The sequence below is a fragment of the Pithys albifrons genome, chromosome 14 (assembly GCF_047495875.1).
Source record: "Pithys albifrons albifrons isolate INPA30051 chromosome 14, PitAlb_v1, whole genome shotgun sequence".
Classification (NCBI taxonomy): domain Eukaryota; kingdom Metazoa; phylum Chordata; class Aves; order Passeriformes; family Thamnophilidae; genus Pithys; species Pithys albifrons.
Window position 1 is genome coordinate 12,550,080 of NC_092471.1, and position 18,078 is coordinate 12,568,157.

General features: G+C 42.8%; 1 protein-coding gene across 1 annotated transcript in view; it reads right to left on the minus strand.

The window, feature by feature from the left end:
• The window catches only part of AMMECR1 (AMMECR nuclear protein 1), a 95,340-nt gene that overhangs the window by 61,873 nt on the left and 15,389 nt on the right, over positions 1-18,078 (minus strand). Inside the window, 3 exon segments of the mRNA XM_071569232.1 lie at positions 10,068-10,534; positions 10,536-10,557; positions 10,559-10,589. Of these exon segments, the coding sequence (XP_071425333.1) occupies positions 10,068-10,534; positions 10,536-10,557; positions 10,559-10,589 (520 nt within the window).

Here is an 18,078-nt window from a genome sequence, read left to right on the forward strand (position 1 = left end):
TCCAAAATCCTAAACTTTAGCGCCAAGATGTCAGAGACCACTCTGAACTGCCCTAATCTTCTCTTACAGAGCAATTTCCATTAAAAAGGCTACATAAAATGACAATCAAGAAAGTATATTATGCTTATGTTGCCTAGGTTTTGGATGTAGGTCTGTGATCTGTACATTTGGATGACGACCAGTCAGACAAAGAGTCAATCTCTCTCTTTGTAGCAGCAGAGTGCTCATCATCTTCCTCTATCTTCATCTACCCTGTATAATGTAGGTACTTTCAGCTCAGGACAAGTAAGATTTATCTGCTGCTGAGCATCATGACACACTTAAGGAGGAAGAAAACATACTTAAATTAGCAGAATGGCATAGTACAGTCTTTGAGTAGGTTACTCTAAGCCATTTACTTATATATGTAGAGAAACTTAACATCTTGAAATCTTCCAAAAGGAAAAAAAGAAAACAAAAGCAGAGCCTCGAGCACCAAACAACCTGAAGACAGATTTCATATTCTCCCAAAAAGAGATACTGCTGGGAGCTACTTTTTGCAGTGGCTTAGATTTCTGTGTTAAAAGCCCAAGCTGTCCAAGCACAGCAAACTGCAGCAATTCATCCTTGAGGTAAAAGAAGACCACAATGGTAAGTGTACACAGGAATGCTTAGTTTCAGTTGAATCTTTTTATGAATTAAGAAAAAGCTAATTTGTGTTCTGTTTATCCTTCTTTATAACACATCATTTTTAATGCTTGGCTTTATCCAGTGTCCTTCCAAATGAACAGCACCAATCTTTATCCTCCTTCAACTTTTAGCCCCAGTATTTTACAGGAATTCTGGTATTATGGTGGAGAATATTCCAAGTAACATTTCTGACCTCTGTTACATGCCTCTTCTTTATTATTCAATTTCAGTAGACCTGAACCAGAGCCAGAATCCTTCTGTTTCTTAAGAAAGAGTGAGACTAATCACTACAACTTCAAATTCTATCAGCACCTTAGTATGGATTGGTTTTAATACTACATTTCCATCTGTAAGTTCATTTGCTTCTTCAGAGTTTGGGTAAGTGCTTGTACAACACAGTGCATAAAGAACTCACCTCCTATTGCTTGCCTTGCAGTTTTTTATCTCTGCCAGTGCCTTGCTGAAGTTTTGTTCCTCTCATGCTTAAGAGATCCTTCCTTTGCACCTCCTCATCTCCCTCCAGGCACTGCAGCTCTCTTTGAAGAGGGATTCTTCCCTCACTACACCTTTCCTGTGGGTTTTTCAGCCACTTGTTCTGCCTCCAGCACTCTCTCTGCAGACACACTACTTAGAGAAGCTTGGTGCAACATTTTCATTGCCTGTTTAATGTGACAGTCAAAGTACTCAGGACTACACAAATATTTTTCCTCCTTATAAAGCTTACAAGGGACATCTATCTGGCACACCATCTTCCCAAAGAGTCAATCCTGCAGCATGTTTATTTATACAGAAAAGAACTGCCTTGCAAACTTGCCATTCACTGGCAGCTGAACTTATCCTCGTGCTCATTTACTAAGAAAAACAGTGTGGTGCCCAATTCTTATATTCTTTCAGTCACCTGGAAAAAAGGGCTGGAGGCAACTGGATTTACTTGGTTGACTCCACATCAATGGAGGATCACAGACTTTTTTCTACCTTTAATACGCCTGAAAATTGTGAACTCTTGAGCTTCACCCACACAATTGCTATCTCTGTACGAAGTGCCACATGGAAAAGAAGGGAAGTGTTTTAACTCTCTGGAAAAGATAAAGCAGAAGTAATTCTGATGCTAAAGATAAAAATTGACAGGGATCCTCTTCTCCTTTCTCTTCTGTTTTAAAGATGGACTCCAAGTACACCCATTAAAGGAGGCCATGTCACAGATGCCGGATCTCATCATGTGCCAACAGAGCCTGGAGAGGAGACATCTCTGCTGGCAGAGGGGAAAGGATAAATTACAGGACTATGTCTATGGCTCATCTATCACAATTACTACAGCCCTAGGCCCAAACTTGCCAAAATGCCACACAGTTCAAGATAATGGAAAGAAAGGCATAAAATTAGATTTTATGTACCACTGAGGATTGTGAGAACTCACTCTTTGTAACACAGAAAGACACGAATGCTCTGAGAAGACGTACAGATCTCTGTATGGCTGCTGTCCCAGTGACCTTGCCACAACTCCATGGAGCTGTGCTGCATTCCAGAAGATGTCATTCTCATGAAATTAGCACTTTAATAACCCTGGCTGCAACACTCAGTGTGGCAAAGAAATATCCACGTACTCACAACAAGCACTGCCTTCCAGGAAGCTCCGAGAGCCCAGTCAGGATATAAAAACTGAAGGCATGTCCTGTAGGCACAGACACAGCCGTGCAGCCTGTTGGGGACAGCAGTTCTGAAGACATGAGACAAATGCAAGAAAAAATGTCACCAAAGACACGTTTCTGGTCAATGGAACAGGAAGGTACCCCACTTGAGAAACGAAGCCCTTTACAATGATCCCTTTTGCCAACATCCCAGTGATGAAAACAAAGGGCTTTTTAAAAGGTTCTACAAGTAGCCCAGGAAAGATGCTGCCTGTTGTTTACAGTGCTGGGCTGAAAAACATCACAGCTTTTGGTCAGTCAGCATTTACCACAGCACTATCAACAGCAAGGAAATGCAGCATCAGACCAACTCAACAGCCACATTCCACTGGAGAACTATTGCACTCCCCAACATGCTTTGCTATCAAGGAAATGCTTTATAGAACCTGTCAATTAACCTCAGCAGAACTGCTCCATCTTGTTATTTAAATACAAACTTTGCAATCCTAAACTGAGTACCAATATAATATCCCACTCCACAGGAGCATAAACATCAAAAAAAGGTCAAGCATTTTCATAATACTTTGCTAATGAGGGTCAGGGCCTGACTGGGCTTGTTTTGGCCTCCAGCCTAGCAACAGTTTCTGTATTGGCCAAACTCTGATTGGTCTACTATTATTTTTAAATAATTTGCATATTTACTGCTTTCCATGGAAACTCTTGCCACATAATCCAACAGCACATGGCTCAAACAACCAACACTTCTGCTTCTGAAGACAATAACTGGATGCTATGGAAAACCTGCAGTTAACTGTAAAGAAGTACTTTAATGTAAAAACAGACAGCTTGGCATACTGAGCTTGCTCCATCAATTATGGTGTGAGTCTTCAGAGAACCAGAAACTATGGACTAGATAAATATATTTCATTCATTGACTCATCACAGTCTAGGTCTGTAAACTAAGCAAACTGAGTAAGCTCAGGATTCCAAACTTTTGTTTCCTGGTTACCTTTTCATTGTCAACAACAAAAAAGTGCCAACATTAAATTTCTCTTGTTATAGTATTCAATTCTTGATAACATTACAATTATAAAGGTGTCATATGAGACAATACATTTAACTCACAGCTGAAGAGAAGGCAGAGCTGTGCACTCTTTTAGCAACTCAAAATATTTGCATTCTTAAAACATTACACTTCTCAATAATTTCTAGGAAGAATATTAAAGTTTGATGTACATGTGAAGTCAGCCAAATCCAGACATAAAACATTTTTCTCACAGGCAGACAGGTTAAATTGTCAAAAACAACCTCAAAATTTGAATTTGCATGAAGATCTTTACCGGAAAAAAAAGTACAAGATAGAGTAAAAGAAAACATGACAAAGGACATGAATGTAACTAAACCAAAGGAGGTGATAAAGATGAAGGACCAGACTGATGGCACAGGGAGGGGCAATCACTGACTCCTCCTAACCCTACAAGGGATATGAGAACAATTCCCTTCTGCAGAACTGGAACTGCAGTGAATCACAGCATTTATTATAACTTTGTGGTGACTGCTTTTAGCTGAACAAACAAAAACAGGGTCCATCCCTAAGACTGTCAGTAATGTGACCTCCTCTACCAACAGAAACTACCTAATTTAGACATAAGAATAGACAACTAAAGCAAGCTTATTAAGGAAAAAAGCCCTGAAATTATAGCTAACCTGACCTGGAGTTTACCATGGCCTATTTTCTCCATTCACCAATCCTATCAGCAGATGAACGTACTGGCAAAGGCAAGTTCTTTCTGAAGCTGTGCAACTTTATCCCTTTTCCCTCTCTGCTGCACCAGGATGCACTCACCAATCTTGCTTTCAAACATGCTGGGAATTCCCTGCTGAGCACTGTCAGCACCAGCCAAAATACACATTTTCTAAAGCACTGTATTTTAGAAGCACCTACCACAGAATGCCAATCTGGAAAAACCACCACTTCATATTCCAACATTTAATACTCAACAGTTAAGACCCTGTTAGGCCAGAAGAAAATATTAAAGCTTATACAGATGCACATGACATACACATGAAAACCAGAATGAAGTCAGACCCACAGACATGAAAGAACACTTCCCTGTCTGTTTCCTTGCTGTGTTTTTTGTTTTGTGACTGGTGTTGATCTTTAGCCATGACCAAGCAATCATTATAGCTGTTGTGTAATGCTGGAGTGTGACAATAAATACAAATTATTGCACAGAGTCTGTCACACAACAGTGTAAGTCTCCACTGCCAGACAATCAAGTCCTGCAGAGAAACAACAAAATTTCAAACTTCTGGCATCAGGAATAGTAAAGTCAAGATGTACAGTTGCACTCTTGAGTAGGGACTGCAGAGGAAGAATATTGTTAGGTTTTTTAAGACAATATGAAATTCATCCTTTGGTAGGTTTTCAGGCAAAGTTTCACAAAAATGCTTGTAAAGAAACATACACTAAAGCAAGCAAGGAGTCAAACACATGGTTCCAACTTTAAATGTAAGTTGGAGAGACTAAAACAGGAAGTCAGGCTGCAGCCAAGAAACAAGAAATTGAGAAAAGCATGAAATTCTATCAACTGCAAGCCATAACATTTTTATTTACATATGTACATACCTACGGACAAGTCTAATCTTTCCTCAATGCCTTAGAAGAAAGCATCAGACAATTAACATTGTGAGGGAAAATATCAGCTTTGGGCCTGTACAGGAAGATTTTAGGCTATTTCAATCTAAATTACCAGCAATGCACCATCACCAGTACCAACACATTATCAAGAAACAGTGACTAAGGAAAAGAATTGGATGGCCAGTAACAAATCCTGGGACAATTTCTTTACTACAGGGTCAAGTTACACTCACTTCAAGCTGAATCACAACTTTTTTTGAGAGTGTGAAAACTAACAGGGACAAGACTAGATAACACTGTATTTTTAAACTGCATTGAACTGAAATGTTTCCAAACTTCAGTAACAAAACATTAAGGCAGTGCAGAGCTGCTACCCCATATACTTCCAGATTATGTAAATTAACAGATGTTGGACCTGAAAACACAATCAAACACAAAGGTCGGAGACATCAACGTGGCAGTGTCTGTATCCCTGCCTTGTAGCCAAACCAACAGTTGCTGCACAAGGCTACAAGTCATCGACAAAGAAAGGAACAGATAAATTTCCACACTAAGTCTTTAGGTTAAAACTGGCCATCACCGAGAATATATTTTAATCCAGAGGCCTTCAATCACAGAAGGTGGTCAAACCACGCAGACTTCCTGTGACAAAGCCAGCAACATTTCCAGCTATGGACAGGGCTGGCAGCTTCCCTGAAGCACCAGATCCACCACAGGAATGTGGGGCAGCCACAGACACCACCTCCGGCCAGAGGAGGGGGAGATGAGCCAGCCCTCACCCAGGTATTTGGTGCAAGGTACTGGTGGTAAACACCTTTTCCAGGAGCTGCTCAGCCAGATGGGAAGCAGAGCACAGGCCACATTTGCCATTCCAGCTGCAAACTTTTGTTCTTGGCTGCCAAGTACCAAATGACAAGAGCAGAACAACTGACTTCCCTCTCAAATTCTATCAAGTACAGGTGGTCATCTCTAAATTAATCCTGTTCACTAGCAGGCAACCTTTGGAAAGGGAGTAACTGGCAAAAGAGTTAAATCTGCTGGATTGTCAGACATCTTCCCAACAAACATGTTGACATCAAAATTTAGTAGGCAAGCTGAAGAGTTTGAGGTACACATTGTGCACAATCAAAAACTCAGGTGATTTCTGTGTGCCAAGGGAAATCTTTACAGTGAGCAGACATGTGAGATTCTTTAAGAACAAAAGTCCTACTCATTCCCCACAGCACAGCTCCAACTGAGCTCCTCTTCACACACTCGCCCTTCCCATCTTGTCACAACCTTCTTGCACTTCCACTCAAACACTTTTCTACTGGAAGACAAACAGTCGTGAGCCCCTTCACTCTGGGGGCAGTTCCTTTTCCACTTCCACAATGGAAGGCAGGACATGATACAGTTTCCACCGACTGTGGTGGCACAGGGTGTATTGCACAAGACCAGATCAGAAAGCAAACAAAGGAATGCAAGTTACTGGTCAGAAAAGTAAGATAAGTAGGAAAAGAAGCTTCTCAGTTTCCCTTCTCCCTAAATGAGTGGGGTAAAAGGTTTTTACAAATCTTCCTGTATCCCCTTACAATTCATTTCTATGACACTTCAAAAGAATCTGCTTTTAAACAACTGCAGTATTCAATAACTTTACTCATCAAACTGAGTTTCAAAACCAGTGTCTAAATGGCACTTTGTCTATGAAAACTGTTTTCTAGATCAGCAATTTTCAAATTTTCTATCAATGTCCACACCTCCAGGATAATTCCTACATCCCTTCTGCACCTGTAGCTTGAGAGCCACCACACTGGTAGAAGCAAAGTACGTGCCCTGCAGAACATACCCCATGAAGAAGGGAAAGGGTGCTCTAGAGAGCAACTCAAAGTGAAGTGAAATTACACGCAGGAAAAAAATCTTCAATTAAGAGCAAGAGAACAAAATGTCAACAGATCAACAGAGCCTACAAGAGCAGAGGACGCCCATGGCTGGACTTGCTGAGCGTATTCTCGCCAGAACACTGCAGGAGAGATTCAGTATCTTCCAGCTATCTTCTTCTGACTCCATGAGTCACCCTCTCCAACCCAACAGCTCCCTCGCAATACCCACGACCAACACCCCATTCTCTGTGCTTCAGGACTACAGAGATAGGAGAATGCCAACTATTTCATCCATGTATGGGCTGTCCTAAGTCCAAAACTGCACCCTTTCGAAACAGGCATTTCCACTTATTCCTACCACTCTGAATTTCCTGCCCTAACTCTGTCCCCATCTTGGTATCAAAAAGTTTGAAAAATCCAGAGGTGTTAAAAGCAGGTTTTGTTTCCAAAGACAACACACCAGAACCCCTTGTCCAAGTGATTCAGCCACCTGCTTTTCTTTGATCGTGCCCAGTTTCATTGTTCAAAGACCTGCAAGGAATATGAGTCATGTTTGTGTCAGGACACCCGCTCACAGGTCTTTCATCCTCCCTGTAATAATGTAATCTTAAAAAAAATTGCTAAAATTCATATCAGCCTTACTTTAAACTACTACTCTTACAACAGATGTTTCAGTCCATGGACAAAATCTCCAAAAGTATTCAAGGCAGAAAGCTAAACCACACGTTCACTGAAAAATGCCAGTTCTCATTCAGGTCTTTTTTGCTGTGCAGGACAAAGCTCAGCTTCAAAGTTAACATCCTATCTTGAGTTATCGATGAGACTGCCTGCAAATCTTGTGGCTGCCAGAAATGATGCTGCCTCCCAATACTTAGGAAAAGCAATTTATTCGCCAACCTAGAATTTTGCAGGCAATACTGAACAACTTTTTCAAAGTTCCTTCCCCAACTGCACACACATAATCGGCTCACAAGGCTGCTGAAAGCAGCAGTTCTGCCATCTGTCTGCTTGTTCCCACCTCACAGTTGTGCAGGCACAAGTATTTGTGAAGCCATGAAATGGTCTAGAGAGAACCAAACTCTGAAAATTAAGCGGGGAAAAATATAAAAGTATCATTAGATCATTTCTCAACCTGTATATCTGTGAATGCTGGCACAGGCATGGAATAAGCAGAAATTACATTAATAATTTTAAATGGCAGTGCCATTTTCAGAAGTCCTTTGATGCACAAACTTTTTACCAAGTCTAGCAGCTAAATCTGAGGAACACTTTAACACACATATGAATTTCAGAAAGTTTCAAACAATTTTACTTGATTTGCTATTGTATTCTTGTTAAAGTAAGAAGTAGGAGAAAAGAGTGATCTATTGCTTACTAAGAGAAATCAAAGCGCTTAATGGAAAACGTTTCTGTGTTGAGAACTTCCCCCTTTCCTCAGTTTCCTCCATGAACAAAACAGAGACAGTAGAACTAATCAACTAAACATTCTGCAATACAGATAAAAAACATAACAACACCAAGGTAATAGTTACAGAGAGACAGAGACAGAACTCAACTCTCTTACAGCAACGAAAGAGTGAAACAGCACAAAGCTGATGTTGCAACCTATAGTGCTCTGGGATGGAGAACAGACACAGGACAATGCACAGCAAAATGGCTACTCAGAGCAGCAGTTCCTGAACAGTTGGTTTCTACAAAAGGACAGACATGGATTTGCAAAAGACCTGGGTAAAGAAACTCACAGTGGAGTCTCCCTGCCCTCCTTTCAATATTGGTACTCTGATGAAATCACATAGGAGTTATGAAGAGTATATAGGGAAGACTTGCTGGGGTGGCAGGTTAAGGAGGAATCCACAGAGCTGGGTTGTCATGACAGCAGCTGAAAGTATGCAAGAGATGTATAGATCCTGGGTGTTAGAACAGCAGGGACTACAAATAAGATCATTAATACATTACATTTTTAAACACCAAGAAGCATACACTACATCTCATTAATGAAACACAGACTGCATGATAACCGTTTGCATTGGTGTGGGTGCACAAGGGTCTAGGACAGACACAAACCACTGGTACTCATTAAGTACCAACAAGGCACAGGTTCTCACAGACTCGACAGTCATGCTGCACGGAAGAGGAAAGAAGTGACATGCACTCTGGTGGACCAATGCACTCGGGTCTCAGATGGAGCTTGGAAACTCACCACATGCGCTCCATCCCATTTAAAAGCAAAGTAAAACAGCGGAAACTCAATTTCAACAACCCTTTAAGTTAACTTTGCATTCAAAGGGACTTGGAACATGTAGCGACTCAGTAACTCATCGTAGCTGAGAGGAAGTAACTTCCTGTCAGAGAGAAGTTACTCCCCGAAGTGTCAGAGCTCGGTCTGCAGCAGCACGCCCGGCTCGGGCAGCTGCAGGTGCTGACATGCCGGGCACCGCATCCTGGCGAGGCACCTCCAAAGCCAGTGGGGCACACACGGAACGAGAGTGGCCAGGGGTGCGAATAAAACAGGCCCGTGGTGGACACTCTTGCAAGGAAGCCTGGGAGGCAGAGGAAGGATGGGAGTAACAGGTGTTTATGTGATCTGTTCAAAACTCCGGGAATTTGACGTGGTGGATTACTCAGGGACTCGGGATGTCTCGGGATCACCCTGGGTTATCTTCAGGAGTCTTAAGAAAGAAAGGACTCCGCACAATTGGAGACCAAAGTAGCCTTTACGAGTGCCTGGCACAGGGAGTGGACAGGTACATCAGTGCTCACAAATCCGGGACTTGCACGACAGGGCTCTCACACCGTACTCACCGTCCAGCACGGGTGAAGGAGAGGCCCATACTCATGCAGAACACATGGACTAGTGAAGGGGTCCCAGTAGGGCTAGCGGTGAAATACGCGGGCAGCGGGCAAGGCGGGCGCCACCGAGCGCAGCCCGGGAGCGGGGCGCGGACCCGGCACAAAGATTCGGGCAGGGATCACGGAGGGGGAGATGCCACCGGCGAGCCCCGAGCGCGACGGGCCGGGAGCGGGCGGGCAGGGTCAGGGAGCGGGCGGGCAGCGCGGCTCGGGGAGCTCCAGGAGCGGGGGCGCCCGCGGGCCGGGCCGGGCCGGGTGCGGGGCCGGGCGAGGACACCGGGGCCGCGGCCGGGGCCGGGCCGTGCCGGGCAGGAGGCGGGAGCGGCGGGGCGGGAGCAGCGCCCGGCCGGGGGAGCCGCGCGGGACGGGCGCGCACGAGGCGCCCACGCGGCGGGCACGGCGATACGATACGATACTCACTATGGGTCGTTGGTGAAGCGGGGGCTCCGCGGGGGCTGGTATCCGTACAGGTGACAGTACAGCACATCGAAGCAGAAGCAGCACATCTCGGCCGATACCACCATCTTCCTGCAGCCGGGCCCGCCGGAGCCGGGGGAGGCGAGCAGCGAGGCGGACGGCGGGGACAGGCCGGCGGGGCCCCCGCCGCAGCTGGGCGGCAGCGGCGGGGACAGGGCGCAGCCGGCGGCGCCCCCCGCCAGCCCCCCGAGGCCGTTCAGGCGGGGGCCCCCCGGCGGGGGCAGCGCCCCCGGCTCGCCCCCCGCCGCCGCCGCCCCGCCGCAGCGGGAGCCGCCGCCGCCGCCCGGGCCGGCCGAGCCCGACGGAGGGGAGCTGGAGAGTTTCTGCTTCTTCACCCCGCAGCAACCCGCCGCCATCTTGGAGCCGTCTCCCCCCACGCAGCGCTTCCGACCCATGGCGGGGGGGCCGGCCCGGCCGGCCGGGGGACGTGCGCGGCCGCTCCGCCTCCTGCCGCGCCCGCGCCGCCTGCACGGGGAGGGGGCGGGAGCGGGAACGGGAGGGGAGGGAGAGGGGAGAGACAGAGACAGAGCGTTAGAGCGGCCCCGCTGGGCAGGGCCGGGCCGAGGGGCAGCGCGGCCCGCAGGTGTGGCGGCCGCGGCCTTTCCTTTCCCCTCCCCGAGCCGCCCCTCGCGCCTGCCCCCCGCGCCTTATCTCCTCCTTCTGCCAGCCAAGTGGAGCAACTCCACCTCGCGTGTTAAAAAAAAAAAAAAAAGAAAAAAGGAAAAAATAAACCCACAAACGCGAGCTCTGCAGGCGCCGCACGGCAGGAGCAAAGCCCTTGAGATGGTTAAAAACACCCCGCTAAATAATTCAAGTGACCTGAGATGCCTTTCTCTGGGGAGCTGAAGGGGGGGCTCCTGCTGGAGCCGGCGGGCTGGGAGCCTGCGGAGAGTGCCGGGATGCACCTATTAAACATGCAGTTGTGATGGCTAAAAGCCAGGGGCTTTTGTGTGTGTGTATATATATATATATTTTTTTTTTTTTAATTACAGCTTTGGTAATTGCTTCCCAACTGATAGATAAAAGCTCAGAGCGCAGGCCGTGGCTACAGAGCCGGCAGCCCTGACCTGGTGAGACCACGGATGGCCCCGGTGAGACCACGGATGGCCCCGGTGAGACCACGGATGGCCCCGGTGAGACCACGGATGGCTCTGGGTCCTGCAGCCAGGAGAGGAGATCCAGAGTCAAAAGGATCAGTTCCTGCTATCCTCCAGACATCTAAAATTAAGCTTATCAAGCTACCAGGGTAGCACAGTAAATGTGTTTTGTATTGCTGTTTTACATTATTCTCACATATAGATATATCTGAGTTTATGGAGAGGGTTGCAAACCAGCCATAAAGTACTTCAAAATTTGTCTATGTGTATATTTAGAAAACAACACCTCACCCGTCAGTGTTATGCAGCCATCTCTGGCATGGGATGTAGCAGCTGTTTAACATAGAATAGCAACACTACAGTATCAAGGAAGACAAGGGGGCAAGAGCTGCCACACAGAGTTAAAATAACATCCCTGGTTTAGAGAGACACAGCCGTTACCCAAGCCAGAATGGAATATACAGAAAGTTTCCCGTTGCAAACTGCTTAGACACTCAGTTTTACATTTCTTACTGGAAATGGTTTATCCAATATCCGCCTGATGTTAATTTTGGCTGGATCTTAAATTATGGATTTGAAGAGAAAATCCGCAGTTACTAGAGCCCTAATCGTAATGGGTTAAAAAGCCCTTTGTGGGTTTCTGTTCAGATACTGGCCTAAACTCCTCTTGCTTTGACTGTGAATCATAGCCTGAGGTGAAACAGCTGCATGGAATAACAGCAAGCAGAAAGGAGAAGAATTAGTTGGTGTGAAGCAGTCTTTTCCATTTTTAAATGTAATGTTTATGTTTGGAGCTGGAGAATACTTAAGAAGGTTACCCAGTTCCCCTCTCTCAAGCAACTTTCAAGTTTCTTTCAAAACAAAGGCAGTGTTTTCCCCTTAGGGGTTCATTTATTTAAAATCAGTTAGCAGTGACACCTTCTGTTGCTTTTGGGAAAATAGTTTCTCCAGGTATTGAATTCTGTCTTTTTCTATTTTTTTAACATCCTACGTTATTTAACACCAATATTTATAGGAAATATTAGTGTAATTGGGAAAGTTTATGATACAGACACAAATATAAATCTTTTGCTCCACTGGGACAGATATTTGGAAGGCTCAGAGTAAGGCTCAGAGCTAGGACTAATATCCTTATGCAATATCAAAACTATTGATAGTACATAGGGATAACTTTTTCATTAAATACTGTATTGAATGGTCCTTGAATGAGTATAAACTTCATATATTACTTATCCATTAAAAACACCTTATTTTTTTCCACTTCTGAAGATGTTCTTTGTTGTATTTGCCCATAGCTATGCTCCTGTTTACCTCACTGCAGTGCAAAGAATACCAAATCTCTCTGTACAGACAACAACAAATATACAAACACAGCTGTGGAAATCAGTGGAATCAGCAAGACACAATTGTATTATCAAATATCTTGAAATGGAGAGGACTGCAGACTCACAAAGCATTTTTCATAGCTCAATGGAAACCCTCCATTTATATTTGAAGAAGAGTTTATTCTTTGTATAAGATTGTTTCAGTTCACTGCAACATGTGTTTCATTGTCCCTTTGCATCAGGTAAGTCTTGAGTACCTTTACATTTCTTACTACAAGGAACCCTGAATGTGTTCAGTTCCTTAATGTCTCTAGTACTTCTATCCTTTACCAACTTTAGCAGATTACCTGCTGTCGGTTGATGACTTGTTGGTTGTGCCTCATATGCAGTCAAATGTACCAAGTGAACACCATATAAAATCCAAACTCTTAAGCACTACAAACGGAGTCAGAATGGGACTGCAATTAGGTCAGTTTAATTTAGGTGTGATGTAGCTCTCCTTTATTACTCCAGCTGTTTAGCACTATGGCTCATCTCATGTTCTAAAGCCCTAATGATTTCAGAATTGTCACTTGTTACAATTAAGATATTAAAATTAATGTTTTAATTAAAAATCACAACCCATTATTCTTGAAAAGAGCTGTTGAAGAAATTATTCTAAGAAAAACAGAGTTATTTGCAGAAAGATATTTCTCAGTGATCCGAACCTGCTCTGAAGGATTGCCCTTCCTGAACAAAAAATCAGAATGACAAATAACTGGGGGAAATTATATCCTAACAGACATGATCCAATTCCTTTTGAATCCAAGGCAAAATTTGCACTGACTGTAGTGGAAGTCAGATTGTTCCCAAGTGGGCCAGAAGGTGATTTATGTTCTCAGAATCCTTCAGTCTAGTCAGAAGACATACCAACCAGAAGAAGGAAACAATGAGCCAAAAGTGGGCTCTATGGGTAAGCAGGAGTGATACAATGTTTGCCTTATTAGTACCAATTGTTTTAATAGGCACTGTGACAGGTGAGGGATTTAAAAGGGTACTTAAAATAGCATGTTTAGGCTGTGGTTCCATGTCCATTTCTGCAGGACTAGTAATGTTGGTTTAAGCAGCTCTACCTCAGCTAATTGTTCTCTTTCCTGCCCCACCCATTCTGTTGTGTTCATGCAGCTGTTCGTGCAGATGTGAGGCAGAAGATGGAGTTGAAAAACACTTATTCTTTTCCTTCAATTATTTTTCAGCCAAATCAGTTCTCCAGCCTGGTTTATCAGAGGGCTGCTTAAAAATCTGTGTTTGCCTGTTGGAGTGGCTACACAAAGCTGAGAGTTAATGGCCTTGGGCGGTTTAAACATTCCTAGTGAAAAATTAGAAGATGCAGCCTAAAGCAGCATAGCACATATCTGTGAGGAAACTGTCAGAGGTAACAGAACTGTTTGAATTTTAAATGATAAGTGAGCCCCCAACAATTTTAAAACTTCAACAATGCAAACAGCATGTTTATGGAGTTATTACTCTAGAGAAGAGTCTGTACTTACATTTTCCAAAATGCAAAGGTTAAATTCTAACTTTGTATCTTCCTATCATAATGAGCTCTCTCAGATGGACCTGCTATAAAACTGAAAGATTTACATGCTGAAAATTCCTTTGGTCTGAGGAGTTTTCACCCAGTGTGGAGCCAGTTTAGGCAGCTCTTCCCTTGCACTGCAGCCTGCAAGGCATTATGAGTGTAGCTGGAAAGAAAGTGGGTTTGCCTCTATTGCTTTCTCACGTTATTCCCAAACTGTTCTATCACACTCTTGAGACTCATGTGAGTTTTTCTTAGTATATTCTATTTAGACAGAACAGTTACTGTTCTGCAGTGCACTCCCTGTCTCAGCTGTCCCCAGGAGAAACTAGATGCAGCACTGAATCTAGGCCAGAAAGTGTGCACAAAATCCAATAAAGTTAATGAAAGTTAACTTGCACATGCCTGAGAACAGCAATTGTTCCTACCAGTTAGAGGCCATATCCTACTATTGTTCCATATATCAAACCCCTATTGAAGTCTCTTCTGAAAAATCTAGTACAAAAATCATCTCAGGATGTGATGCCAGCCAGCAGACAAAAGGTCCTCATGTTGTGTTACTGCAATCCTGGCCCTCTTTCATATTTTGAGCTATGCTATAATTTTACCATAGTGTGAATCTGTGTTATTTTAAAATTAATACTCTTTTACAGACATTTTTCACTCTTACACAAATTTAGGGTTTGGTTCTGTTGCACTGCAAAGCTGGACATTAGTTTGTTAAAAAAACCCCACACAACAAAACACCCAAAATAAAGAATCAAACAACTCCCCCTCCCTGCCTCCTGCTCAATGAACCTCCCAGTACAAACAAACAAGGAAAGCAAAAAATTACCATGCATTCTAAAATGTTGTTTGTCAAAGTAAATATTCTAGGACTGGACAGTTTTTGAACTAGAGATAAAAACATTAAATGTGTCAATGGAATCAGAAAAGTTATTTAATTAAAAACCTGAGGTTCAAAGCACTTGTAATAAATGAAAGGTGAGACCAGTAGTAGCATTTTAATCAAATTCTTTTCAGTTAATTCTATGAGCTGGAATGTTCCTCAGATATTATGTTAATGCAACATCCTATCCTTTTTGAATGTATTTTTCCATTGTACAGTGATAAAAGAAGATGTGGCTTACATAGCTGTATTCTCAGTGTAGATTCACCATGGCTTCATTGAGGTCAGTGGAGCTACAGTGATTTATGCTGGCTGATACATTAATAATAACCCTTAGGACATATTTTTTGACTTGGCTGTTTGTAGTTGGTCTCCTTCACAAATTATTTCCCAGCATTGTAGAGCAACCATATTAATAGGGTTTCTCACTTGTGAAGAATCAGAGCTCTAATTGTTTTAAGTTAATTAGAAAAATACATAGGTGTCTCCAGTGCAGTCATACAGACACCCTTAATGATCCCCAGTAATAGTCGAATAGGACACAAAAATTGGGATGATAGAATACATGGTGATATTTTTGCTAAGAATTAAAATCTGTTTGGGACACCACATGCCTGTTTATTCCTCAGAATTGCACTAGACCTTTAAGCACCCCAAGTGGCCCACACTCCATTTAGTATCTCATCTAAAAACATCAAAATGAAACTTTCATATGAATTTAGTTAATACAAGGAGCAGGAATTTCAGAAAAGGGGGGAATGTTAACATTTGTTAACAATGTTCATTGATAAGGATGACAGACATGCTTCCAAGTAAGCAAGACAGGCATACATTTTGATCTTTTCGATGTGAGACTGTGTTGAGCTTCCTTTTTCACATGTTATTTAATTTTCTTGTGAAATGATTTGATTTCTTCTGGCTGCTTTTGCTATCTCTTTGCACGTTATCCAGCTTTTGGTGTGAAGGAATTTCCACCTCCATTCTTCTAAAGGCTCATTCTTAGCTCAGGTTCATGCTCCCTTGTTCTGGTATTTTGCACTGCTCAGATAGCATTGAAGCTGTCATCTCTCTGTTCCTTTCAGAGAAATGAGATATACTGTTCTTTTCTCCAGAGGCTGAAGAACTTCTTTCTTTAATCTTTGTGAGCAATAAAAGCTCAGTGAATCCTTCTGCTTGCCCTTTACCATTTTCACTTCTATAAAAGAATGTTAAGATGGCCAAAAAGTGCTTTGCCTGTTCCAGGTGGGAACTTCTAATCCCTTGATATTGGATGGTTTTAGCCTCACCTAATGAGAAATAGTTTGGCTACTGTTTGAAAGAATGTTCATGACCTCCAGTAGACTATTGCAGCCTCTAAAAATATGCATGGCATTCATAGGTATTTACCTTCTTCAGTATTGTAACATATTGCTACTTATTGACTGTATTTTTTTCCTTTTTCGCTAAAAGTATCAACATTCTTTATAATCAATGCCTAAATTACTTAACCTTATACCTTCCAGTTCTTCTGATCTGTACATGTCATCCTGAATGAAGTGCTGATCCTCCTCTCTGTGACTGGTTTAATAAAATCACCATTTATGTCACTTTGGTGCACTTATCGTCCTCTTTTTCTGAACAAAGTAAAAGCTGAAAAATGCCGGTTTTTTTGCATAAGGTGCCAGTCCCTCCAGCACTATCAACTTGTAACTGCTAAAAGCACTAAATACATTGTCTTAAAAGAGACTTGAGATATAAATAGAATGTTAGTTAATAGCAGGTGTTACCCTCTATGGCAAAAAGCCAGCAGGGCTCCAGCAAAACTCTTCTCATTGCAGTTGTTACGTTCATCATTGGCAGTTTGTGAGTGCAGCCCCAGTAGGACTGATGCTCATGGTGCTTTGGAGTCACCTCTCCCCCTCACCCCTCTCTGCTTTCACGTGTTCCATCCTGCAAATTCTACTTCTTTACTTGAAAAGAAGTGAAGGGGTAGGAAAAGCAAAACATGAGCACCAAATCCATAACTCTTTCTTATGTCCTTATGGCTTCAGAAGAGACTAACAAGCCTGAACCCCAACTCCTGCAAGTTTCTGAATAAAGCTGAGTCTGTAGAAATTGGTAGCATTTGATACCTCACTTACTCATAGTTACATGTTCATTAGTTTTATTGCTTCCTTTCTGCAGAATTCCTGTTCTCCAATGTAATATTTTCTAATGTACTTTCTACTGCCAAAGTTAGTTCTCCTTTCAGACATGTATAAATCAAATCACTGCAATGAGGTCAATAGCATTTCACTGTTACAGAATGATGAGTTCAAACCCAGGCCTTTTAAACCTGTAGGTTCCCTTGTAAACTGATGAATGATTTGGCAGTTCCTGGGTCTCCTGAGCTATCCTCTACTTTCAAGGAAAGTGATATTTATATAGATCCACATCCATCCCACACAAATTTCATTAAAAAAACTTTGTCTTCTTCTTATCTCCCACATTTGTATTCTCACTCTAGGGAAGGGCCTTCAGGCTGCCTGCTGGGTGTGATAATTTCTGTCACAGTTGTTCAATGTATAAAATAAACATGTTACATTTATTTTGAATAAAAAGCAGCTGATAAACATTCAAGCTTCAACAAAGTTTCACCCAGTTCTTGGCATAGGAATGTAACCCCTCTTGTGCATTCTTCATTCACTATTTCTCATATTCCTTTTTTCATGTTATCCATATAATTCAGTCTGCCATTATGGCAAGGGAAAGCAGACCTTTTGTTTTTAATATGATAGTTATTTAAATGAAGTAAAAGAGTAGAAGAGTAAAATAATTTTATAAAAAACGGTATCTATTTAAATCTCTAAAAAAAACCACAAAAACCAACAGACACACCAGAGTCTGAATTCTCTGTTTTCCTATTGCCTACTCTGTGTTTGTTTTCACAGGTCAAAGTCCCCCTGCCTGGTGTCATCACATTCAAATCCTGCAGTGACCTGTAAGTCTCTCACCTCTAAATTTTCTGTTGCAATAGAACAGCTGTCTGGAAACTGTTGTGGTCACATCATGAGCACTGGAACATGCATTTCATTGAACTATCTTTAAATGTTATATACTGGGCTAT